Source organism: Sarcophilus harrisii, chromosome 1, assembly GCF_902635505.1.
Source record: "Sarcophilus harrisii chromosome 1, mSarHar1.11, whole genome shotgun sequence".
NCBI classification, from domain to species: Eukaryota; Metazoa; Chordata; class Mammalia; order Dasyuromorphia; family Dasyuridae; genus Sarcophilus; species Sarcophilus harrisii.
The window spans coordinates 102,003,172-102,028,018 of NC_045426.1; the positions used below are offsets into that span (position 1 = coordinate 102,003,172).

A 24,847-nucleotide genomic window follows, 5' to 3' on the forward strand; every position below is an offset into this window, starting at 1 on the left:
AATATGTCTTATGATAAAGTTTGACAAATATAAATGGAATATTTGGAGTGGAGGACATTAAAAGCAATGTGGCCCCTACTGAGCTTTTGCTTTTCAAAACCAAGAACTCTTTATTTGAAAAATTAAGAAACCAAACCTTGTCATTTCCCCAAGTTGCCCTTGCTTTCCATAGTCTCCAAGTTAAAAACTGGGCAGGAAAACGAAGAGGGAATTAGGAATGCACATCTCCAAAGCTTGCCAAAATAGGAAAAATAGATGCTTTCTGTGGTGATCATAGGGCAGATGTGAAACCTGGGGCATGAAGGGAATGGAGCTTGGTACACTTGGGAAAATGCCATTGATGGGGGAAGCCAGCCAGCCTTCTGGCACTGACTCAGCCTTACTCTATTGCTGATGAAAAGCATTGAGGAAAACTTTTTTGGGAGCTGAAAAGGATAAACTAGGGGTCAATTCCCCTTTCAAAAAATGCTTGTATATAATAATGATCACTGGAAGACACAAAGATCCTCAGGATTTAGTCAATGTGCCACATATTTCTGGTTATATTCTGTACAACAAAAAGATCAACAGTTCCTTATTATTAGAGTAGGATATAGCCATATACTTAGCTTTTTAAAGCTAAACTTAAAACTTAATTCATTTCTGAGTCCCTAAAGGTCCTTTTTTTGGGTTGTGATGTTCATAAAACTACAAGTAGTTATTTAGGAGCAGGTGAGAAATATTTGCTATAAAGGGCATCAGACAAACCAGGTTTTCAGAGATTGAGGAGGTATTTTTAATTCCCCAAGGAACTACCAGAATTATTTCTCCTACCCTTAATGAAGTAAAGGATATGGAGAAAAAAAGAATATCCATGTTACTGTTAGAAAGATATTTTCATAGAAATGTGGGTGCGAATATTTGAGTAGGGACATATTCTCCTGTCTAAGTACCTTTGCTCACACTATTTTCTAGCTTAGAATGGTCTCCTCATCTTGTCCTCCTTTCCCTTGCCTACCAGACCTATTAAATTTCTATCCATCCTTTAAAATGGAACTAACTCAAAGTTCACTTCTTTGTCAATTATCCAGATCCCACGCTTGGCCCTAACATCATTAAAAAAATTTTTTTTTGTTCAAATTTTCTAAGATACTTATATAATACTGAGTATTATAACTCTCTGTTTTAGCTGTTTTTCCCTCTCTGAGGCTGGTAGCTCCATAAGGGACAAATATCTCTTATACCTCTTTTACTACCTACCACAATATTAAATCCACAGAAGGTGCTTTTAATAATGCTTGCTGACTGAATAACTGAATCTTGAAGGAAAATTCCAAGTAAAAATAATAGCACTGTGAAATCAAATAATTGATTATAATCCATGATAGAAGGACAGAAGAGTCATTTGAGGAAAGGGAAGGGTAGATTCTTTACTCTTTTTCACTATTAGGAAAGGATCATTATTCTAGCTGAATGTGAACCTGATGTCCCTTCTGGTGATCCTGATGTCATAATGCAGAAACCAGAGCCAGTGACTTGATCCTAATTGGAACCCATCCAACTGTCTGATTAGGCAAGTGGAGCCTTACTGAGATTGGAGAGAACCATAAAAAATGTATTTTTCCAGGTAAGAGAACTACAGAATTATATAACCTCAGGTCAGGCAAAATGGATCAATCAGAACGTCTGCCTTTGATTACAGAGAATGTCCATTATGGATGTACGGATGGAAGTACGGAATGTCCATTATGGATGAAGTATGGAAGAAGGGAATTGGAAGAAGCTAAGAAGAGGACACATCCATCCAGAAAGTACAGGGATTTGGAATCAAGCAGCCTTGTTCCTACCTGAAACTCTTAACTGTATATGCTGCCACTGAACATAGCATGACCATGCCTTGGTCCAGAACATCAGTTCTTTTCTAGCAGAGAGCCTTAGAGCGTTAACTTGAAAGTGAATGTTTTCCAAAGAATATATCTAAGAACTTCAATCATGCTAATGGATCCTATTTTGCCCAAGGCACTGATAATTTTTGGTAATGTTTCCTTGGCTACTTAAAAAGAAATTATGATAATGCTGACTATATTAGTGAGCATTCCAGTTGGCAAGAGAAGTGCTAGATTAAAACGACAGCTGAATCCTGTTGGGAAGAAGTTTTGGTTATAATTTTCTTTTTAAATTTAGAAAAACTTCAATGCTTCCCTTCACCTAAAAAACTTGGAAAATGAGAACAGTCCTGCCTATGAATTAGAAACCTTAAGAGATATTATTAGTTTGGACCGAAGATCTTCCATTTTGTTTGGGCCATTCAAGAACTGGTAATCACATCTTGAGTTGGAATGAAGGGTGAGATTGGGAGAGGGAAAACAGTGATTCTGTCAACCATATACCATGAAAGAGATTGTAAGAGCACCTAAAAGTTATTGTGGATTTTCCCTACTACCTCCAGTGATGAGGCCTTGGCATTCTCCTGATTTTGTTCATATATTTATTACACAGTCACTTGGGATACTTACAATAGGTCTTCAAATATATAGAATAACATTGACTTGGGAGAACTAGATTTCCAAGATTTTCCAAGATTACCCAAGTGGTTGAATATTCAGTAGTTTTCTGCTACTTTCTAAGGTTGCTGTACGTAGGGAAGACTTGAAAAGAGACTATATCTTAACTTTGAAGAAAGCTAAAAATTCTCTTCCTGCAAGAAGACTTTCTTGGTGCCTCTAATTCCCTCTGCTTCCTCAAGTTGTCATACTGATCCTTAAACTTATAAATGTTCAATCTTGCCTCTGATAGAATATAAGATCCTTGAAGGTAGTTCTCTAGCACTAAGCACAGTTCTTGGACAAAGCAAAACCTTAATAAATGTTTGTTGGATTAGATTAGAGACATTTCTGACTTTGAGTGATTCTAGATACTGAATTTTTTCTTCTCATAGAAGGTAATAGTATCCTGGAAACTGGAAGTGAGAGTAGGAAAATATCACTATCAACAGCTGCTTAGATCACTAAAAATTTTTGATTTTTTTTTTTTTGGGGGGGTAACACATAGATTTACTGATTGAGTTGTCATTTGCTAGAAAAAATCAACAAAGAATGAAAGAAGTACAGTCCCTCCTGGGAATGATGAGTGGCAGAATCTAGCTGAGAAAAGAAAACAGGACTTAAAGGATCTATCAATGTTCAAAGCTTTTTTCCTTCCATTTATTAATCTTTATCCTTGGAAAATGAAGATGTCAAATATTCTGAACAAACACCACCCTTCAGTGAAACTTAAATCTTGATTGTCAATTCTTGAATGACCCCCCAAAATGAAAGATTTTATCCCCCAAATGATAATAGTTCTTAAAGCTACTTTTATGTGCAGTACTGTTCCCATTTTCTAGACTTTTGGGGAAAAATATTTCAGCTACTTGCTGCATAATCTTGGGAATATAGGAATCACATTTCAAGCGACAGTCCTTCTTTGCAAATTTATCTGGCTTATTTTATTCTTATGTATGTAAAGTAAGAGGGGTAGACTTGGAAATGGAATGGGGCTTGAGACAATTTATTAAAGGTGTTAAGGTGATACCTATTAGATAGGGCTTGAGACAATTTATTAAAGGTGTTGAGGTGTGATACCTATTAGATAGGATTTGTCTTGTCTAACATTGTGTGGCAGATAATATTAAACATGAGGGTGTAGACATCTGCAGCAGACCTTAGGAGTTATATAGGCAAATGTGAAAATTTAAAGGGATGATAAGACAGAGAATAGCATGGTATCAGGAAAGACATGATGAGAATGGGAGAAAAGAGTTAAAATAGAGAATAAGGGGATTAAATCTGGGGAATAGGAATTAAACATGAGGAAAGGGACATGAAAGAGAGATGGGGAAAGAAGATATTCCACAGAAGTAGAGAAGGTTGCAGTTGTGGTATTGTTGTTTATGCCTTTGTAAGCAAAAATAAGCAAACTGATAAATTTACCTTTAAAATAAAAATATAAGGTATCTAGTCTCTTACCTGGCCCCAACTAGAGAAGGCCCATTCCACACAGAGCTGCTGGTTACATGCTTGGGTGTCCACAGGTCGTTTGGCAAGTTGGGAACACATATCATTGGACATGGGTACTGAGACTCCAGTGGCTTTCAGTTTCTGACAGGTAACTCGACGAGTCTGGACCCCTCCCCCACAGCTTCGAGTGCAAGATGACCAAGAAGTCACCATCCATCTGTTAGAAGGAGGAAAAATGGTTAGGTAAACCAAAAGGACTTGGATTGCATCATCTGCTGCACTAAGAAGGAGCTTACTACATGTCCAGTGTTTACCTCCTTCTATATAGATACAAATTTGGGGTAATCTGGACACACAGATGATCCTTTTCATAACTAATACCATGGATTTATTTTATATACAAAACAGAAAGTGTGGAATCAGCAGGCATAATTATCTTTAAATATTTAGACAAGAGACTCAAAAGGTAGATCTTGAAAGATACCCAGAAAACTAGCTGGAGTTTTGATGATAATCATAACGCTCCAGAGATATTCAAGTTCATTAGAAGAAGAAAGAATGGGTTGCCACTAGAAAGAAATATAGAATATATTTAAGCTGGTAGCTTATTTGATTAATGCAACCTAGAAGTCACCCTGAATTCCTCACTGTCTCTCACTCACCATATCCAACCTGTTGCCAAGGACCAGTGATTTCACCTTTGCAGCATCTCTCAAATGTATCCCCTTCTCTCCTCTGACACTGCCATCCCTCAAGTGCAGATACTCATCACTTCATGCCTCGATTATTGCAATAGCCTGCTAAGGAGTTAGCCTGCCTCAAGTCTCTCCTCACTCCAATCCATTCTCCATTCAGCCATGAAAGTGGTTTTCCTACAGTGTAGGTCATATGTCACAAACTAGTGGTTTCCCATTGCCTTTGGGAATAAATACAAAATGCTCTGTTTGACATTTAAAGACCTTTATGACCTAGCCCCTTCCTACCTTTCCAGTCTTTTCTCTCCCCCTCTCCTTCCCCTTCCCTCCTTCCCTCTTCTTCCTCCTCCTCCCTCTCTTTCCCTCCTTCCCTTCTCCTCTCCTCCTTCTCCCTATCTCTCTCCCTCTCCCTCTCCTTCATTTTGATTATTGACTTTCCTGGTTTCCTTTACATTACAATTAGAATTCTGCTTTCTTTAACTCTTCTTAATTTCAGTGCCTTCCCTCAGTTAATTATTTCCTGTTTAGCCTGTTTATATCTTGCTTTGCACATATATGGTTTCTTGTTATCTCCCTCATTACATTGTAAGCTCCTTGAGGGCAGGAAACTTTTGACTCTTTTTGTATCCCCAGCACTCATCAAGGTAGTTGGATTATGTAGATGCTTAAAAAATATATATTGATTAATCTGGTTATATTGGCTTAAATTATCTCCCACAGAGCAAATCACTTTCATCTCTTAGGGAAAAACATAGTTGATGCTTCTCATTGAGGAAAATTTTTGCCTAGCATATCCTTATTACTAGAATCAGTAGCTTTTCCTCCTAGTTTATTTTGGGGACATGCAGTCCCTATGTCAATTGATAGGTTATTCCTTACAATTAATATCCGAGGATGTCACTACTCTGAAGAAGTCTTATTATAATCATCACTCCTTTGGATGATTGGGACTGAACTGGATATGAAAAATACGTATTCATTAATAAGAAAAGTTTTGGGAAGGAAATTCCTTGACAACCTTTAATCATATGGTTTGTAAGCTTTGTTCAAAGGTAGTATTTGTCTTCTGTGAACTATATTTTTGAGGGGCTTCAAAAAACTATATTTTGAGTTCTATGAACTATATAAGGAAGAGATCACTTGGGCAGACTTACTTAGAAAATTGTAGAAGCTTAGAACTGGAAAAGGCCTTGGAGGAACTCTAATATAATGTGTAGTTGTGTAGGTGCCTCCTTTACAACATTTCCAACAAGAAGTCATTTAGGTGGCAGCTAGGTGGTGCAGTGGATGGAGCCACCAGCCCTGTAGTCAGGAGGACCTGAGTTCAAATATGACCTTGGACACTTAACACTTCTTGGCTCTGTGATCCTGGGCAAGTCACTGAATCCCAGTTGCCTCAGGGGAAAAAAATGTCATTTAGCCACCTTCTGCTTGAAGACCTTCAATGATGGAGAAACCATGGGTTTTCAAGGCAGCCCATTCTATTTATGGACACCTCTAATAGTTAAGAGTTTTTTTTCTTTAACAAGTCAAAGTTGTCTTCATGGAATCACAGATATTCCTAATTGGAAGAGCTGAGAAAAGATCATCTCTACAATGTACCTGACAAATGGCCATCCAATCTTTGTTTAAAGACGTTACCTGAGGCAGAATCCAGCAATATTTGAGGCAAGCCTTTCTACTTTTGGGTTGTTCTAATTGTTAAGAGAAAAATCAGCATGGCAGAGTGGAGAGAGATCCAGCTTTAGAAGCAGAAAGATTTGTCTTTAATATAGATTAGCATGTAGACTAAGCCTAAATTTTTAGTTTCTCAGGCAACTTTCCAAGCTCATGTTAAAGACTCATTCACTTTCAGTAGAGAGTTTCATATTAGGAGTTCCATACAGAGAAAAATCCAGAATACTGTCCTTTATTTCCAGAATGTTAGGGAGTTTCCCCTTACATATTATGCCTAAATTTGTTGCTGTAATTTTCACCTTCTGATCTTAGTTCTATCTCCTATAAGTTCTTACTATATTCCAGGTACTGTGTTAAGTACTGGAACTCAAAAAAGACAAAAAAAAATAATCAAACATTATATACAAACAAATTTGTATCCATAGGAAATAATAGAAGGAAGGCACTAGAATTAAGAGGGTTTGGGGAAAGGCTTCCTGTAGAAAATGGGAATTTTAATTGAGATTTTTAGGAAGCCAGAGAAGGGAGTAGGCTGAGATGAGGAGGGAGAGTCAGAGAAAATGCCAAGAAACTAAGAGATGTAATGACTACAATTATATAAACCAAGGTAGATTATTATAGGACTACTACCTCCTAAGTCCTAGACATCATGCCTCTCAGTGCCACCTAAAATGCTAATAGGTTTTTTTGGCTACTATCTCACATGGTTGACTCACATTGAGTTAACAGTTGCATAATAAAACTCTTAAGATTGTTTTCTAATGAGCCATCACTTAGCTCTGTGTTTTTCATGTTGTACTTGTGAAATTCATTTTTTGAACTTCCTATTGTATTTTATCACATTTGATTTTGCCCAATGCTTTAACCTGTCAAGATATTTTTGAATCGTAACTTCTTTAAGGAATTACCTATCCTTCAAAATTTTGTGCCCTCTGAAAATTTAATGAGTATCTTCCTTCTATGATTTTACCAAATCACTGACAAAAATATTAAGGGAACACAGCAAAACATAGATTCCCAGAGGACACCATTGCAGACTGCATTTCACACTGATATTGAACCATTAATTACTATTACTTGTGAGGTTTAGTGAATCAACCAATTCTGAATCCACTTAATTATATTACTGTTTAGCTGGCATCCTTTATTTATTTATTTATTTGCCTGTGAAATCAGTATGAGAGACTTTCACATATTTCTTTGTAATCTAGAGAAATAATATTTATAGCTTTTCTTTGATATCAGTTGATTAATCTTATATTTTTATAAAGGAAATAAGAATGGTCCACTTTGATCTGTTCTTTATGAAACTATGACTGTGAACACCATTTCCTTGACTAGTTGTTTATCTTTTAATATGCCAGGCTAGAATTTTGCCAAGAATTGAAATCTTTGGCCTATAGCTTTCAGACCTTAGTCTCTTTCTTTTTCTGAAAATTGGGACAGTTGCCTGTTTCTCATCTTGCAATACTTCTTTCATTCTTCCAGAGCTCACTTATAGTGGGTCAGTAAGCACATCTGTCAATTCTTTCAGTACTTAAGAATGAAGTCCATCTGGGCTTAGTTACTTTCACTTGCCAAGGGTGGCTAGTTACTCACCTATTATCTCCTCTTCTTGAATATCAATCCCCCTTAGTCATTTTTTTTTGTCCTTTTTATTTCAAAGATGATTTTGACAATGAAAAAAGAAGGGAAAAGCTTCCTGAAACCCATTGCTCCCAGTTTTGCCTTTCAGGGCCAAGCAGACCTAGTTTGATTTTTCTTCAATGAGACAACTCTTCAAGTACTTGGAGATAGTCTTAAAGTTCTCCAAAAGTCTTTTCATTTCTCCTCGCAAGTCAATCTCTCCAGTTTCTTGCTGGGATCTTCTTTTGGTTTGGTTTCCAATTTCTTTAGCATTCTGGTCTCCCTTTTCTTGATGTGCTTCAGCTTTTAGTCTTTCCTAAAATGTGGCATTGAGACCTTGCTAAATTACTAAAGATATGGTGTCAGTGTGAGAAAAACATTGGAAACATAGAAGTTGCTTGTTTCTTAGCTATTTCATTTAGAAAAACAAAGGTGGCTTGAATCTCATTTCTGATGTTGATGGGTTAGAATGTCTGCTTTAAGTTTTTATAAGGAACAATATCATTATCTCTAAGGAACAAAAATAAAGAAACCTAGTTTCCTCTGTTTAAACATGATTCCACATATGCTGGTAAGAAAGAATGAGCAGAGAGACCCTTTTATTACCTGTGGATCATTACTGTATTTTCTGCATAAAAACTGTAGGGACTAACATTGCCAAAAATAAGAAGTATTTAATTTAAAGAATGATAAAAGGTAAAAGAGGTGGTGATATTCCCTTCCTGGAAAGTGGGATTTTGGAAGAGGATCCTTAGGGGAATGTGGAACAGAGTGGTTATTCATTTTGCTAGGAAATCTTGGTTTGTGGTAACTTTGCATACTGCAATTGCTTTGGAGAGAAGATTCTTCTGTATATAGTCCCAACCAACAATCCAGCTCAGCAGAAATGCCCACATCCATGATTACTTGGGAAGTAAGCAGGAGGTACTTTTTAATCCTCCTTAGGGGCATTGAAACTCAAGCAGACCTATCTATTATTATTTCATTTACAGGAGTAAATTAGGTTGATTGACTCCAACCATCACCAAATCAAATTAAAAAGTTCCTGGCAAAGAAAAGAACTCTTCTTCATTTCACACAGCTTGGCAGGGCTGAATTTGCAGCTTCTTATGTCCCTGGTGAATCTCAGGCCTGCATTTCAATCCACTTTGATTTCCAAATATCCATTTCAGCAATTTCTCAGGAGTTGGGGTTGCAGGGTGGGGGGGGAAGGGGAGGAGGTATGGGCTGTGTTACAGTTCAGGAAGGGTATAAAAGGACATTAATCATTCCCGTGGAAACGTTCCCGTCAGCAAGTCAAACTGCTGATATTAATGAGTGTGTTTCATATTTCATTGAGTCTCTCCTGGTTTCAACTGTTCCTTATGACTCAGCTGGCAAAAGACAAAACAGTCGCCTGAGAGGTGAATGTCTTATGGAAAGGTAATAAAATGGCATTCTAGTAGTTTGTGTGTAACCCTGCTACAGCTGGGTATTGACCCACCACATCCAACAAGTATGGCCCTAGGATAACTGAATCCATTCTGTCCCCCATTTATCTTACAACCAGAGGGCCCATTCTCATGGGATTCATTTTTTCTCTTGAAGCATAGAGAGGAGTTCAAAAATAAAGAATTTGGGGAGTGTCCTATTTACACCTGTCTTGGAGTAGAAGGATAAAGACTGGGTAAATTTATCATAGGGTTCTAATAACTATAAAGTGGTAAAGAATATGCTGCCATTGATTCTTGGAGGGACCAAAACCTAGAACATAGCAACCTTTGGAACTAGTAAGAATGATGGGGGAGAGAGATTTGATTCAATTTTAAACTAGGTGTAGTGTCAGAATATAGTCCAAAAAATAAATTGATAAATATCTCTGAACTAACTGATATGTTGTTTGTAAAGTTATTAAGAGAAGAAAAAGATGCAAGGCTCCTCATGCTTTCCAAGTACCATAGCTAAAAGTGTCTTGTGAATTATTTCAGCTGATAGCTTCCCCAGAAGAAAAGTTGCTGTGATAGAAAGTGCACTGAATTTAGTCCTGGAATACCTGAAGTCGAATCATATCTGTTTGTGACTAGTCTTTCCGTCATTGGACCTTAGCTTCCCTAAGCTAATCCATAAGGAAATAGATGTCCTAATAAGGACCTATTTTGGAGCTCTAAGAACTGTGAACCTATGACATGAAACCTTCACCCTGCATCCAAATGACCTAGGTTGGATGAAGTCCAACAATATTCTGCTTTACACTCACCGGGATGGACAGTCTCTTCTGTTACAGGCTACAGGTTGCACAGCCGGCTTAGCCTTTCCTGCACAATAGGAAGGGTTGACCTCGGTATTATTCAGCACACACTTCAGGTGGAGTTGTTGGACTCCTTTGTTCCCACATGAGGCTGAGCATCCCACCAGTTTGTCCACCGACCACCAGTATTCTGCAGCAGCCGCAAGATAAAATTAGAAAATAGCTCAGGGTTACTTATAGTACACACTCTTTCAGTAGGTACAACCAGTATATCTCTTCCCATCACTCAAAATTTGGTTTTATGGGTTATACTTAAATTAGAACTTTTTTGTTATCCTCTCTCTACCCTAAAATATTTTCTCTTCAGGTGAAGATACTTTAAATTTAATAATCATTTTAAGGGATCTGAAGTTCCAGAATCTAGGTTTAGCTGTGGCATTTACTGCCTAATTTATGATCTTGTGCCTTAGTTTCCTTATCTGAAAAATGAAAGGTTTAGATATTGTCATAAATGATCTCTAAGAACTTTTTTGTTTCTAAATCCCATGGATTTTATAAATCACGAAATTTATAAATAACTAGGAAGCTTAAGAAATTCTTTATTTATGCAGTATGGGATCAGTCAATACTTATTAGATATGCACCATTTACCATGTACTGTGATAAGTGCTGGGTATGTGAAATGAGATAAAGAAAATTACAGTTTGCTTTATTTTCTTATGTTGTCTTTGCATGCACAGGTGAAGGCAGGAGAATATTTAAAAATACTTGCAAACTTTTAGTGTTTCCTTTGCAAGGTGATGCCATACAAACCGGACAGATACCCATTACCAGTTGAAGTGTAGCAGGATAGGGAAATCTAGCCAGCCAAGGAGACTGATCTTTATTTTCCTGTCTATGAAGCCATGCCATTGTGAGGTGAATAGGTAGGAGCAGGGGGCTTAAAGGGAAAAAGTTTTATGGGATTGGAATCTTTTATTTTTATTTTCCAAGGCTACCTTTCCATATTAACATCCAACTGTTTCTTTTCTTCAGAACCCTGCATTTTGGAAACAACGTGCAATGGAATTTCCCTTTGAAGTGTCTCACTTAGGGCTATGAAGAAACCTAAATGGAAACCAAGCCAAAGGTTTCTTATGGGTTTCTATAGAAGGGCCCCATTGGAGTTTGTCCCACTGTTTTGGAAGTTATTGTTAGCTCCAGGAAAATGTACAGGGATCCCTGAAGACAGTTTATTTCTAGGGAGGTAATGCTGAATCTAAGCCCTTATTACAAATTCTTTTTGTTTTCTAGCAACTTTTGTTATTTTTAATACACATTGCTTTATGAATTATGCTGTGAGAGAGAAATCAGAGCAAAAGGGAAAAACCATGGGGGAGAGAAAAAAAAAACCCAGAAAACAGAAGTGAACACAGCATGTGTTAATTTACATTCAGTCTCCTCAGATCTTTTTCTGGATGCAGGTGGCATTTTTGGTCCAAAGTCTATTGGGAATTGTTTTGGATCACTGAACTAATGAGAAGGACCAAGCATTTCATAGTTGATCATCTCACATTCTTGCTGTTATTTGTGTACAATGTATTCCTGGTTTGGCTTGTTTTGCTAAGCATCAGTTTGTGTAAATCTTTCCAGGACTTTCTAAAATCATTTCTTATAGAATAATAATATTCCATCACCTTTAAAAACCACAACTTGTTCAGCCATCCCTCAATTGATGGACATCTACTCATTTTCCAATTTTTTTTGCTACCACAGAAGAACTTGCTACAAACATTTTGCACATATGAGTCCTTTTCCCTCCTTTGTGATTTCCTTGGGATACAGTCTCGGTCATGTCACTGCTGGGTCAAAGGGTATGCATAGTTGTGTAGTCCTTTGGGTATAGTACCAAATTGCTCTCCAGAATGGTTGGATTCACAACTCCACCAACAATGCATTAGTATCCCAGTTTTCCTATATCCTCTCCAACATTTATCATTTTTTTCTGTCCCATGCTTCAAATTCTAATAGTTGTTCTAGACATAAGCTTCCAGATAGGGTCCAAATTAAAGCTACTTGTCAATCGAACAAGCATATAAAACCTGTATTTTCCTCATGGTTCTTTTTATCATCTTTACTAGAAATGAACAAAGAGGAAATATACTGAAGTCTAAACAAAAGTTTTGGTTTTGGCTCTAGTTACAACTTTTAGGGCAGATAGATGTATATTTTAGATATGCACCCTATTCCTAGGTGCTGCTTGAAAAAAGATGTTTGTTTCAATTGCAAAAGTCAGAAATAGATTCAGTTTATGAAAGTTGAGATTTTCTTTAATTTTATATTTATAGTCAGTCTCTAAAGATTTATATGAATCAGAAAAAAACTACTTTTCTAATGCTTTACCAGAGCTTGAAAATTCTATCTAGTTCTCTAGGTTGACTTCCTCAAGAAGTTAAAAATGTAACCAAATGATTTCTAAGACCCAGATACTTTGTCTAGCCACCATTCCTTGATTTGTTGTTTCCTTTTTGCATATAAGTGCCTTGAAGTCAGTTATTATTGTCTTGGTTTTTGTATCTATCTCAGTTCTTAGCACAGTTCCTGACACAAAGCACTTTAAAAATGCTTTTCATTCATTCATTAAGTGAATATGGTATAATGATAGAGAACTCGCTTTGGAATTTGGAAGGCTAGGGTTCAAGTGTGATATTCACACATAATATACATGTATGTATATGCATGTACATATGACATATATATCTGTCAATTATATAAACACATTAGCTATGTGACCACATACAAGTGCCATCATCTATCAGAGCCATTGACAATTCTCTAAAATAAAAATTTATAGAAGAGTTGCTGAACTTCATCAGTGGAGAGAATGTCCATATTAATAATTCTGAATGCTCATAAAATCACAGGCAGAACAAAAAAGCAATTCCCCACCCAAATCAAATTATAGTGCATTGCTTTTCTTACCTTGGATCACGAGAGATGCTTTTTGTACTAGCGTTCCAGCCTCATTCTGAGCTAGGCAGCTGAATTCACCTTGAGACCCTCCACTGACATTTGTAATCTGAAGAATCTGCCCAGCTGCTAATATGCGGTATGTTGGTTCTGCTGATGTAGCAATAAGCTGATGATCATGGAACCAAGTTATGTTAGGCATAGGATGGCCCTTGATTGGGCAACCTAGAAGGGGAGGGTACAGGTAAGAAATAAATCTTCAGCAAAGACACCAAAAACACATGGGTCTTTTGGCTTTAATTGTAGTATAAAGCCATGGATTTTAAGACCATGGAGCAAATAAGTTCTTTGAATCCATTCTGACTTTTATCATATTCAGAGTCTATTCTGAGTTTTATCATGAAGAACCATACCTAAAGTAAATCCCAAATCTTTTCTAGCATGGTGCTTTGCATGCAGTAGAAATTCCCAAAATATTTCCTGAATGAAGAACCCTTTATGTTCTTAGAATTTCCTTTACAGTAGACCTTCATCTTTGAAACAGGTTATGTGGGTATTTTTGGATTGACAGGGCTTGCCTTCTGGGAGCTTACAGGGTAGGAGTAGGGGATATGATATCCTTAGACTAGACAAGATCTGTTGTTGGGGCTAGTATTAGCAAAGGCTCTTCTTCAGATAAGCTATCATATGAATAGGCTCTGAGGCAAGATTAGAGAAATTGCAATCAAAAATAAAATTGCTTTAGTTTTCTAGGCTACCCCCACCTTACCTCTAAAATGGGGTATGAGGGTTATTAGATGATCACTTAGGACTTCTATATTACTAGATCTATGGTATGATGAAATATATGTACTGTGTATTTAATATTTACTTTTATGCTGTTTTGTGTTGTTTAACTTGTCTTATATAACTTATCCTTAAGATTTGTACATGGGTCATATTTTCCTTTCAAATACTGCTTCCACAAAATCCGGAATATTGCTTAGATGTTTTCCATTTACCTGCTTCTCTGAAGTGGACACTGTATCTTTGTCCCATAAGATTGCGCTGCAAAGCCTGACTCCTTTCTCTATACTTTGTGTCCCTGAGGAACCTCTTAATTCCCACAAAGATAGTACTTTATCTTTTGGTCTCTACTATACTGGAGAGAAGACTCTGTATGTTTTCACCCACAGAGGCAGCTTGAAAGAATTAAAAGACTAGACTGGGAAAGGAAAGAGGCCACTGGGATGGCTCTAGTGTAATAGTGGGGATTTAAAACTTTGTAAATGAGAGACTTCCCTAGGAGAAAGAGGAGGATAGTTCAAGAAGATGAGAATGGTTCATCTTTGTTAGCCTCCTCCTTAAAAACCTAACTTGCTACATTTGGGGGCCACTTTAAACATTCACATTTTCTTAATACTTCACATTTTTATAAGATCATGCAGTTGAACCTCAAAATCATCTAGTCTGGACTCCTCCTATACATTGGATGATGACTCTGCGGTTAAAAGTCACATAATATTGTGTATATATCTCTCTCAGAGGGGGAAAGTCTTGGGCACTCGATTGTGCTGCAAGTTGCTAAGGTCTTAAGAACAGAACACCATAAAAGCTTGGACAATAATGATTTTTATGTTCTAAGGTTAGTAAGAATTAGATCTTTTGACATCTTTGAAGTCTTTCTTTATTCTTGCAGGTATATCTGTGAGAAAGGAAGGAAGAGATGGAGTGTCAAAAGAGATAGGATCAGAATCAACAGATAAAAGACAAACTTTGAAGATTTTTAGACATACTATCAATTTTATGTGTAGTATTTCTGCAAAAGGTTAAGTGTGATTTCCCACTACTTAGATGCTAATCTTCACTGAATTTAATTGAACATGTTTATTAACATTTAGATAATATCTGGCTATAATATATTATATTTAATGTAACTTCTCCTCATGGACCTGAAATTATTTTAGAAAAATCTACTTATCTATTATCTTGTAATTAAGACCAAAAAAAGGCCCATCAGCTACTATTATGAATTTTCTTTTCTATGACTACTATGTCTTTAAATGCTTTTTATACTGAATAAAAATATTTTCCTAGTCCATACCAACATATTTTTTCCATTGAAGATTATTATTCAATCTTCCAAAACCTATACTCCCTGTGCTTACATGTATGTCTATCTGTATGCACTCATGGATGTGTATACAGTGGCCTTTGAGAATAGCCGGTAGCCAATAGTAGAAAGGAAAAATCAAACCCCAATTCCCACTGTGTATGTTCCTGATGAATAATTATTACATTTTCTACTGCTAATGAGAAAACCTGATTTGTCACAGTAGGTCCCTTATGCCACCAGACATTTCTCATTTGTTATAGTAAAAGACACATCAATCATTTCTCATAGGTGAATGATCTTTGTCTATTTCCCTGGCCTGGACACCAAAGCTGTGGGCCCATTACTGAGGCCAAGTAATAAAACACCTTCTGAGGGGATACAAAGGGCCCTGCATGCAGATGACTAGGATCTTTTTTTTTTTTTTTTCTGCTTCCTGCCTTGTTACATGGTCATTGACTGTATTCCTCCTTCAAACCTCAGCACCTGCCTCAGGAAAGGGAACAACAGAACTTTAAACAGATTTAACGCCAATAGTTATTAAAAACATTTAGTAGTTAGGGTTGCTGAAGAGGAAACGGTACTTGGGAAGGCTGCCTGACTAATGAATGCTCTGGCAATGGAAAACTTCTTTCTATCAATCCTTCTTAACCAGTGAAAGAAAATATTGCCTTTAGGCCTCCCTTGTTAGGTCCATTGTGGCTCTAAATTGAGCCAAAGCCAGGTTGTGATTCACAGATGTGTGAAGTTTTCTTCCCATTTTCTTCAGGAGGGACTGGAGGAGTAGGAGTATGCAGCAACAAAATAAAATTGTCATATAAATTCCCTCCCCATTTCCCTTTATGATTAGTTAATCTTCAGATGACAGCAAGAAAGTCTCTGCTAATGGGTCTGACTCCTTATCCTCCTTTTCCTTCCCCCCTACTCCCAACCATTTATAGTGTACAGGAGTTAGAGAGGTAGGAGAATTTAGCATAGTGACTTTAAGAAAAAAGATCAGCAAATTTACATGACCACTTGCCCTGGCAGTGACTGAGACCAAAGACTTCATCAATCAGGCTGAACTAGTCCAGCTTATGGCATTTTTTGCATCACTTCATCAGGTTTCACATTCCCTTTGAAATTGGGAATCCCTCCATTGCCTCTCTCACTTTTCCTCTTTTTCTGATTGAACTTCATTGGATTTCTATCACTAAAATAATATAACCCAACATAGTTAAGCGTGAATTAGTTTTTTTGGGGTACCACACCATAAACTAGAACCTCAAGATTTTTTCCAATGAATTATCCATCTTTCATCCATGTTAGATTTCTGAAGTTGATTTTTCGAACACAGGCATAAGTATTATTTTATAAGATTTAGCCTAGTCTATTGAAGCTTTAGAAAACTTGAGTTGTGAGAAGGCAGTTAGAGAGATAGTGACTCTGACCCTTTACCTCCTTTGAACTTTCTCTCAGAAAGTTTCTTGACCTCTTAATAATTAATCCTTTCAGATATTATCTAGAAGGTGCCCCACACCTCTTGAAAGGCATTAGGAAAGGGTTTGTAGTTGGTATTTTCCCTATCTATCCAAGAAACATTAAGCAACAATTATCTACCAGACATTGTTCTGGGCTCTGGGTATTCAAGATCAAAAAAAAAAAAAAAAAAAAAAAAAAAGAAAGAAAAAAAGAAACAGTTTTTGCAAGAAGAAGCTTTCATTCTATTGATCATTTAGGGGCATAAAATGGTAGACTCATGTTGATTTATTGGACCCTATATAATCAGGAGTTGGGACCATAGTTTTATTGAAGGGACCTTAGCGTGGATCTATTCTACTTCCTTCGTTCTGCAGAAGAAGAAATTAAGCTCCAAAGAGCAGTAGTTTGCCCAAAGTCACAGAAGTAATAAGCAACATCAAGTTTTCTAATGCCAAATCCAAAATTCTTTCTAAGCACCATCCTGCCTCTCACTTCAGGGGCAAAAATCTCATGAATGCAGATGTTTCATATTGGTGCCCATATTAGTGCAGTTCGTTCCTAAATGGCATTTCAATGTAATATTTCAACCACATTTGGTACTTGCGCTCTTATTTAAACATACCAAACAGAAGAAACTGATCATGAATTTTCCCCCTTCCCTTTCTTCCCATTTTACAGAACAACTAGCTTACTAGTACTGAAAAAGAAGAGCTAAGTTTGAGAAGTTATATGGGAAAAAAATGAAATAAATTAAAGGCATAAGGCTATATAGTAAGAAATGATGAATATGAAAAAAAATGGAGTAGAGGAAGACTTACGTGAACTGCTAAAATCAAGCCAGCAGAACTAGGATGGCAATATACATAATGATTACAATAATGAAAAGGTCCAAAAAACTCAAATTGAATATTGTATAATCATAATAACTAAACATAGTCCTGAAGAAGAGATGAGAAAATGTACTTTTGTTCTTTTTCACAAAAATGGCAGATTATCAGTATGGAACAATTAATACACTGTCAAACATGGTTGATGAGTTGTTAGTTTTTCGGAACTGTGTATTCATTTCCTCCATGGACCCCCAACATGAGATGGTTCTGGTCAAAGAGGGAATAGGAATATATTTGAAAACAAAGGTAATTTAAAAACAAAAGATATAAATAAAAATTAAATTTGAAAAAGATAAGTAGAAAAAAAGTATTGAGAGGGAATAATTGCTTTAAAATGGTACAAAAGAATATGAAAAGAAGGAAAAAAGAATCTTTAGCATTTTCATCTATTTTAATACTCTTAAAAGAAAGAAAAAGTGTGATGGATTAGGGCACACTGTGTAAAAATATTAAATACATGAAATTCTTGCTTCATGAGTTGGCCTTGGACTTGTCAGCATTTGTATTATAACTCTGTATTTTCATGGAGTTAAAACTCACCATTAAAATGATATGTTTTGAGATGAAACTTGGTAATTGGAGCTTTTGGTCTGGGAGTCTTTCCTTAATTCAATTTTACAAAGCTGGACGATATCCATACTCAGTCATTTACAATTTATTGAGGGCTCTCTGTTCTTCTGCTGGGTATGTGGTACACACACAAATCCATCTATGTGGTGTTGGAGATCAGTAAATGAAAACAAGCTTATATAAGTCACCTGTCTTATTCACTCTTTGAGGTTCATCCCCTTATGATGATAACAGCTCTCAGAGATATAACTGAACTAAAATGAGTAGTCATTGGCAAGGAACCAGGAACTTATGGAAAATATGATTAACTCATTGAACAACCAGACCTAAGAAATTATTGGGAGAAGACAAGTAACTTTAACTTTCATTCTGGTCTCTCAGACCTCCCAATAATATTGTCAAATAACCAGGTGCAAAGACTATCCTCAGGCACTCATGGCCAAAGAAAATTTTAAAACATTCCAAGAAGTGGGGAACTATAAAAGCTTATTTTCCATCCCCCAAATGCTCTGCTTTTCTGCCTCTTCCATTAACTACAGAAGCAATAAAGTCTCAGGGCTGTGGGGCCCTGAGGAGAATTGTAGGAGAATTTAATCTGTATCTTATCATGAAAGGAATAAAAGAATTAGTTTGAAAAACAGATTTAGACTCAGAAAGATTGATCAAGAGAAAATATATTTAAAATTTATTGTGTAATTGTAAAGTCCTTCCAACTTTCTTAAATACAGGAGTAACTGAGAAAAGAAGACTGGGGGAAGCAATATGATATCTTCATTATTAATAAGTGCTTATTAAATTGTGCCACACATGGGCAGCTAGGTGGATAGACCTATCTGGATAGAATGGATAGAATGTTGGGTCTAGAATTCAAATTCAGCCTTAAGCACTTACAAATTATGTGACTGTAGGCAACTCACTTAACCATTTTTGCCTTAGTTTCCTCCTCTCTAAAATGTATTGGGAAAAAAAAATGGAAGACCACTCTAGTATTTTTGTCAAGAAAACCCTAAATGAGTCATGAAGAGTCGGACACGACTCAACAGCATGTGCCAAAAATTGTTGCTAAGCACGGGGAAATGAAGGATATGATATCATTCTTCAAGAATTTGACAAGCTATCTCTGAGTTAAAAGAGAATATAGGGTTCATAAACAATAATTCCCTTGACAATAAGTCTCTTTAAAGTTTGAAGAATTTTAGGTAAGAGGCAGCCCATTACCTACAAAGGAAGGCCATTCTACTTTTAGATAGCTGTCATTGTCATGGAGTTTTATCAAGACTAAGTCTGCCCAACTGTGGTCTGTTCTGGGTCTTCCCTCTGTGGTCAAGAACAAGTATGAATACCCGTCACAGGAAAACCACTATTATGTCATCTCTTTTTTAAACTAGTCTAGACATACCCAGGTCCTTGTTTCTTCAACAAATCCTCATGGGATATGACTTAAAGGAGCTTTATCATTTTTGGTTGTTTTCCTTTGGCTTTTCTAAAACTTATCCTTTTAATGTCCTTCAAGAAATTTGTTGTGAAGAATAGAACATATTTCTTTAGATACAGTCTCAATAAGGAGGGGGGACAATGGACAATTACCTTTTAATCTGGATACTGTGCATCTTTATGCAATCTGCATTAATTTTCTTGGTATAAAGTTAATTTATATTGAGCTTGGAGTCCCTTAATACCCACTTTCCATCATTTGATTTTTTTCATTAATTCCCTTGAAATTCTTGACCTTTTGTTTTTCCATATGAACTTTGTTGTTATTTTTTCTAGGTCATTAAAATAGTTTTTTGGGAGTCTGATTGGTATAGCGCTAAATAAATAGATTAGTTTAGGTAATATTGTCATCTTTATTATATTTGCTCGCCCTATCCAAGAGCATTTAATATTTTTCCAATTGGTTAGATCAGACTTAATTTGTGTGAAAAGTGGTCTGTAATTTTGCTCATAAAGTTTCTGAATTTCCCTTGGCAGATAGATTCCTAAATTTAATACCCACTTTCCATTGCCCATCTTTTTTAGATGAATTATCCATACTTCCTTGTCCATACCAAGTTTTAATTCTAAGATTTTTTAAAAAACCAATTATAGGAGTTTTATGTTAATCTTTGATTTTATTTTATTGGATTTAGCTTTGACAGTCATTCAATACAGGAGCTAACTTTGGATCCTCTGCAAATTTTGTGATACCATCTATCTTTTTTTCAAATCACTGACAAAGAGGTTCCATAGTTCAAGGCCACAGACATGCCATATTCTTCCAAGAGGAATTTGAACTGTTAAATAATTCTTTGGTCACTCAATGAAGTCTTATTCTCCTTAATTTGCTCGTCCAATCAACATTTTTTCCATTTTGTTCACAAGAATAGGATGAGAGACCATGTCAAGTGTTTTCTAAATTATACTTGGTTCTTTATGATAGCCACTTTTTCTACATGTTTGTTAACCATCCTGTAATAATGTATTCTAGAAGTTCAGTTTACAAACTCCATTCAGTTTACAAACTCTTGAGGAAAGGCATCTTAGGCAGTATAATGGAAAGAGATCTGGGCCTGAAGTCAGAAAAGCTCGAGTTCAAAATTCAGCTTCAGATACAGCACACAGCTCTCAGACACAGAGAGCAAGTTGTCTCAGTTTCCTCACTGGTAAAATTAGGATAAAAATAGCTTTTATCTCACAAGATTGTTGTGAGGGTCAAATGAGATAAATGCACAGTGACTGGTATGCAGTTGGTGCTTAATAAATTCTTGCTCCTTCCTTTTCCCCAATTTTGAAAACATTTTTTAAGTTCTGCACGATCTCTCCTAAAATATCTTTTGAAGATTTCTGAGTCTGGGAGAAATAATGCCACAAGAAAAAACAAACATATGAACACTACAATGTGCTGATGCAAAGTAAAGTAAGTCAAACAATATTCACAAAGAGTACAACCATGAATTTGGATAAGTAAAAATAAAAAAGCTGGAACTTAATGCTGTGGAATTATAATGACCAACCTTGGCCTCAAGAAGATATAAGAAAATATATCCCCTTTTTTGACTGAAGTAGAAGATTAGAGGAACAGAAATTGCATATACCAGTGGACTTGATTAATAGGTTGGTTAGATTTTTGGAATGATTCCTTTTTTCTGCCCTCACCATTTTTCTTCATTATTTGTTACTACGGTTGGCTCTCAGAGTACAGGGAGGTGAAGATTATATTCAGAAATGAAAAATATGTCAATAAAAATAAAACCCCAGAAAGCTGAATTCCCCAAATCTAGGGTACTTCTCATACTTTTTTTCTTCTTCTTCCCATTATACATTCTAAGTTGTAATTATCACTTCCTCCTCATTTTTATCCTCCATCATTTCTATTTCAGTAACTAGTTCCTTCATGTTGAGAAGAATAAAGTTCCTAATAGCAGTTATTCTCATTGCTTTCTCCACCTTTTGAAAGATAAAACTGTTATGGAGAAAAGGGACTAGACTTGTTGTCCTTAATTCCAGAGCAGAATAGTGGGAATGATAGTGAAAAATGCAGGGAGACAAATTTTAGTTTGATATAATGAATAAATGAAGAAGTCTCTGGATGGAAAGCACTTCTACTGGAGAATTTTAATGAGAGGTGGGCTTTTTCTTGTTGGGGATATTGAAGAATGGCTGTTTGTCCTTCATTTCTGAAGAGGACCATGACATAAAAGTGAATTGGATGAAGTGAGGGAGAGCTGTGCAAGGTCACCTGTCTCACTTTTTCCTCCAGTGCCATCTGAATCCAGTATTAAGATAGATCAGGATGACTGAGATGGCTTTGGATGCAATGGAAGCTTTGGCCTTCTTAAACTAAGGTCTTTAATAGTTTGTTTGACTAAGGCAAGACCCAATCAGTAATTAAGTCTAGGTAAGAAATGAGAAAGAGAATGACCTCTTTTACCTGGTCCAAAAAACAATGTCAATTTGGGAGGGGAAGACCCTTAGAATTTCTGGCCCAAACAAACAATTGTTATTTACATTCACTCTAAGCTAATTGGGCCCAAACAATGACCAAGTGGGCTTCACCTGAGATATATTGTTGATTGATCAATGAAAGCCAGAATAATCTGGATTTAAGGCATGGTCTTTAAGGAAGAAATCTAGCTGATAAACCCCAAGATATCTTGGGAAGTTTCAATGATCAAAATTTATCTTCCTTTGGGAAGAGTACTTAGAGATAAGGGTATGATGCCCTAAATAGATAAAAGAAAGGAAGGGGAAGGGAAAAAAGAAAGAAAAGGAAGAGGAAGGAAAAATAAAAAAGAAGAAACTGTTGCTCAAAAAAACTAGTTCTAGTTGGGACCCCAGTGGGGCAGTTCCTATTATTTATCACAGAGGTCCTTGCTTGTCTTTCATTCTTGAAGAGGATCATGTTCTGCAATGCCCCATGTGGACAATACCTTTCACTTTTCTCTGTCCACATAGGGTATTTCAGGGCAGACTTAAGTTCAAGAAAGACTTTAAGGCTCCACCCAACCTTAAGATTCTGATTCTGCCCCTAATCCCTTTGATTTCTCTTTCTCCTCCCTTCTCCAATAAAAAAATGCAACTTAAAAATTTGGAAAAAAACCTTTCAAATTTTGGAGTTTACAAATCTTGGCCAACTCTGCCCTCTTGCTAAGCAGCAGGTGCTTCCACTAAAGCCAAAGATACCTGCTGGTTGTCTTCTGGGAAAAGATCTGGCAGCAACTTTTATGATTGTGGGGGAGGAATTTCAATCTAGTGACTGAACAGCTTTAAATGAGCTGCTGGCTGTGGACATATCTGTGGCACACATGAGGAGAAGCCAAGGTTAGAACTTGGTATTTTGTGCCTCCTCATCCTTCTATATTCTCTCTCCATTTTGTGGAAAGAATTATGGATCTACAGTTTAAGGACAGAAATTTGAATCTTGTTTCTTCTATTTACTATCTGTTTGACTTGGGGCAAGCCACTTGACTTTTAAAGTCCCTTCTCTACTCTAGCTTTATCATATATTCATTCTTTCTCAGCCTCTTTCTCTTCTGATTACATACCATCTTAGGGTTTAAAGTCTCAAAGGAAAATGATTTAATTATTTCATCATGAACATTATAGCATATGTTAAGTGATCTATAATGTTATTAATTGTAAGGATGGGTAGCTCGGCATATTGGAAACAGATGATTTTTGACTTTTAAAATTCTCCTCTCAAGAGAAATAGAGGCATTTATTTCTAGCTACAGGGAAAAACAAGAAAATGCTTCAAAATAACCTCTTTTCCTCTTAAAAAAGCTAACCTGTTTGTTGGCCTAAGTCAGAAAGAGTACTTAAGTAGAAAAAGCCTCCAATTGTGCTCCATGAAACATCCCACTGAGAAACCCTTCTTAAAGCACAAAAGCAACCAAAAACACTCTTGACACATTCCTGGTCTTCTCTCCTTTGTTAAATCTGAGCTGCAGCAGCCCAGCAGCTGGGTTGAAGAACGGCTAATATTCCTAGCAGGTGTCCTGAGAGGCAGCACTGCAAAGCTCAGGGTTCAACAACAAGTCACAGGAAGGAGAGGAGGCTGATGAGGAATACCAGAGCGAGCTACAAGGGTCAGGGCCAGTGGGGATGCAGGAAGGCCTTGTATTTATTAAGCTGATATGTGTTTCTTGAGTCATGAGACTTCTGTGTTCAAGGAACTTCCCCATCAAGTAAAGAAAATAATACTCAAGGCAGGGAGGAGAAGGGGACTGGCAAGAAAAGGCCAACTGGTGGCAGGGGGTGCAGGCGAGGGGAGGGATGGGGAAGGAAGGGAAGGGAAGACCAACTCAGGGAAAGCTTTTGTAAAGATGCTGCTGTCTGACTTCTGTCTGGCTAATGAGGTGTCCTGGCAGCCACGGCCTGGCTTTGGCAGCTGATACTGGAGAATGTGTGGTTTGTTGAAGACTCATAAACAGAGACATCCTAGGGAGAGGAGGTCAGAAATCCTACAGACCTGGAGAGACCATCTGACAGCAACCTGACATGCATACAGCTGTAGCTGCTTTTATGGTACAGAGATGTTTTTTGTCTTTACCATAAGGGACTTCCCCAACATCTGGAGAAACTAGGGAGCTACCATATGATGGCACAATTTATTGGCCGAAGTGGGGGAATGGGGATGTGCATCCATCTGGCTCTGCCTTTTATTATGTACCAGAGAGGAGCAGAATGGGAGCAATTTGAAGGGCTATCTATCTTCAGTAGGGGGTTCAGAATCACAGTGGCAAAGTTTGGCTTGAATGAAATTCTTTTGGATGTTGAAGCAGTTCAGTACAATATTCCCATTTTACAGATGAGGAAAATAAAGGACTAGGGAAAGGGCTGTGACTAGTTAATACATTTTTTTATTTTATTTTATTTTATTTTTGGTAAGTGCTCCTTGGATTTAGTTCTGGGCTTGTCTCTGAATAGTGTTAGATCTAATATCCTTCAAGTAAAATGAGTTGTTTCCGGCACTTTGCTTAGGGAGTTTGGAATATTCTAGAAGTATTAAGCTTGATCCAAATTTCCTTGATCCACCAGAGATGACATAGACTTGCACAGACTCCACAATTAATCCAGTCTCTTCAAAATCCCCAAGTCAGAGGACCTGAGTTTGAATAGTAACTCTGCTATTTAGTACCACTGTAATCCTGTCTTTTTTGACTCAGTTTCCTCATCTGTAAACTGGAAGATAGGAGTGGATG

At 36.8% G+C, this 24,847-nt stretch overlaps 1 protein-coding gene across 2 annotated transcripts in view; it reads right to left on the bottom strand.

Moving 5' to 3' along the window:
• The window catches only part of ADAMTSL1 (ADAMTS like 1), a 1,023,200-nt gene that overhangs the window by 7,816 nt on the left and 990,537 nt on the right, over nucleotides 1–24,847 (bottom strand). For both annotated transcript variants that reach the window (XM_031961469.1, XM_023497962.2), the window contains 3 exons: nucleotides 13,164–13,376; nucleotides 10,212–10,392; nucleotides 3,987–4,194 (listed from right to left, as the gene is read on the bottom strand). In XM_031961469.1, coding sequence (XP_031817329.1) covers nucleotides 3,987–4,194; nucleotides 10,212–10,392; nucleotides 13,164–13,376 — 602 coding nt within the window. The remainder of the gene's footprint in view (nucleotides 1–3,986; nucleotides 4,195–10,211; nucleotides 10,393–13,163; nucleotides 13,377–24,847) is intronic.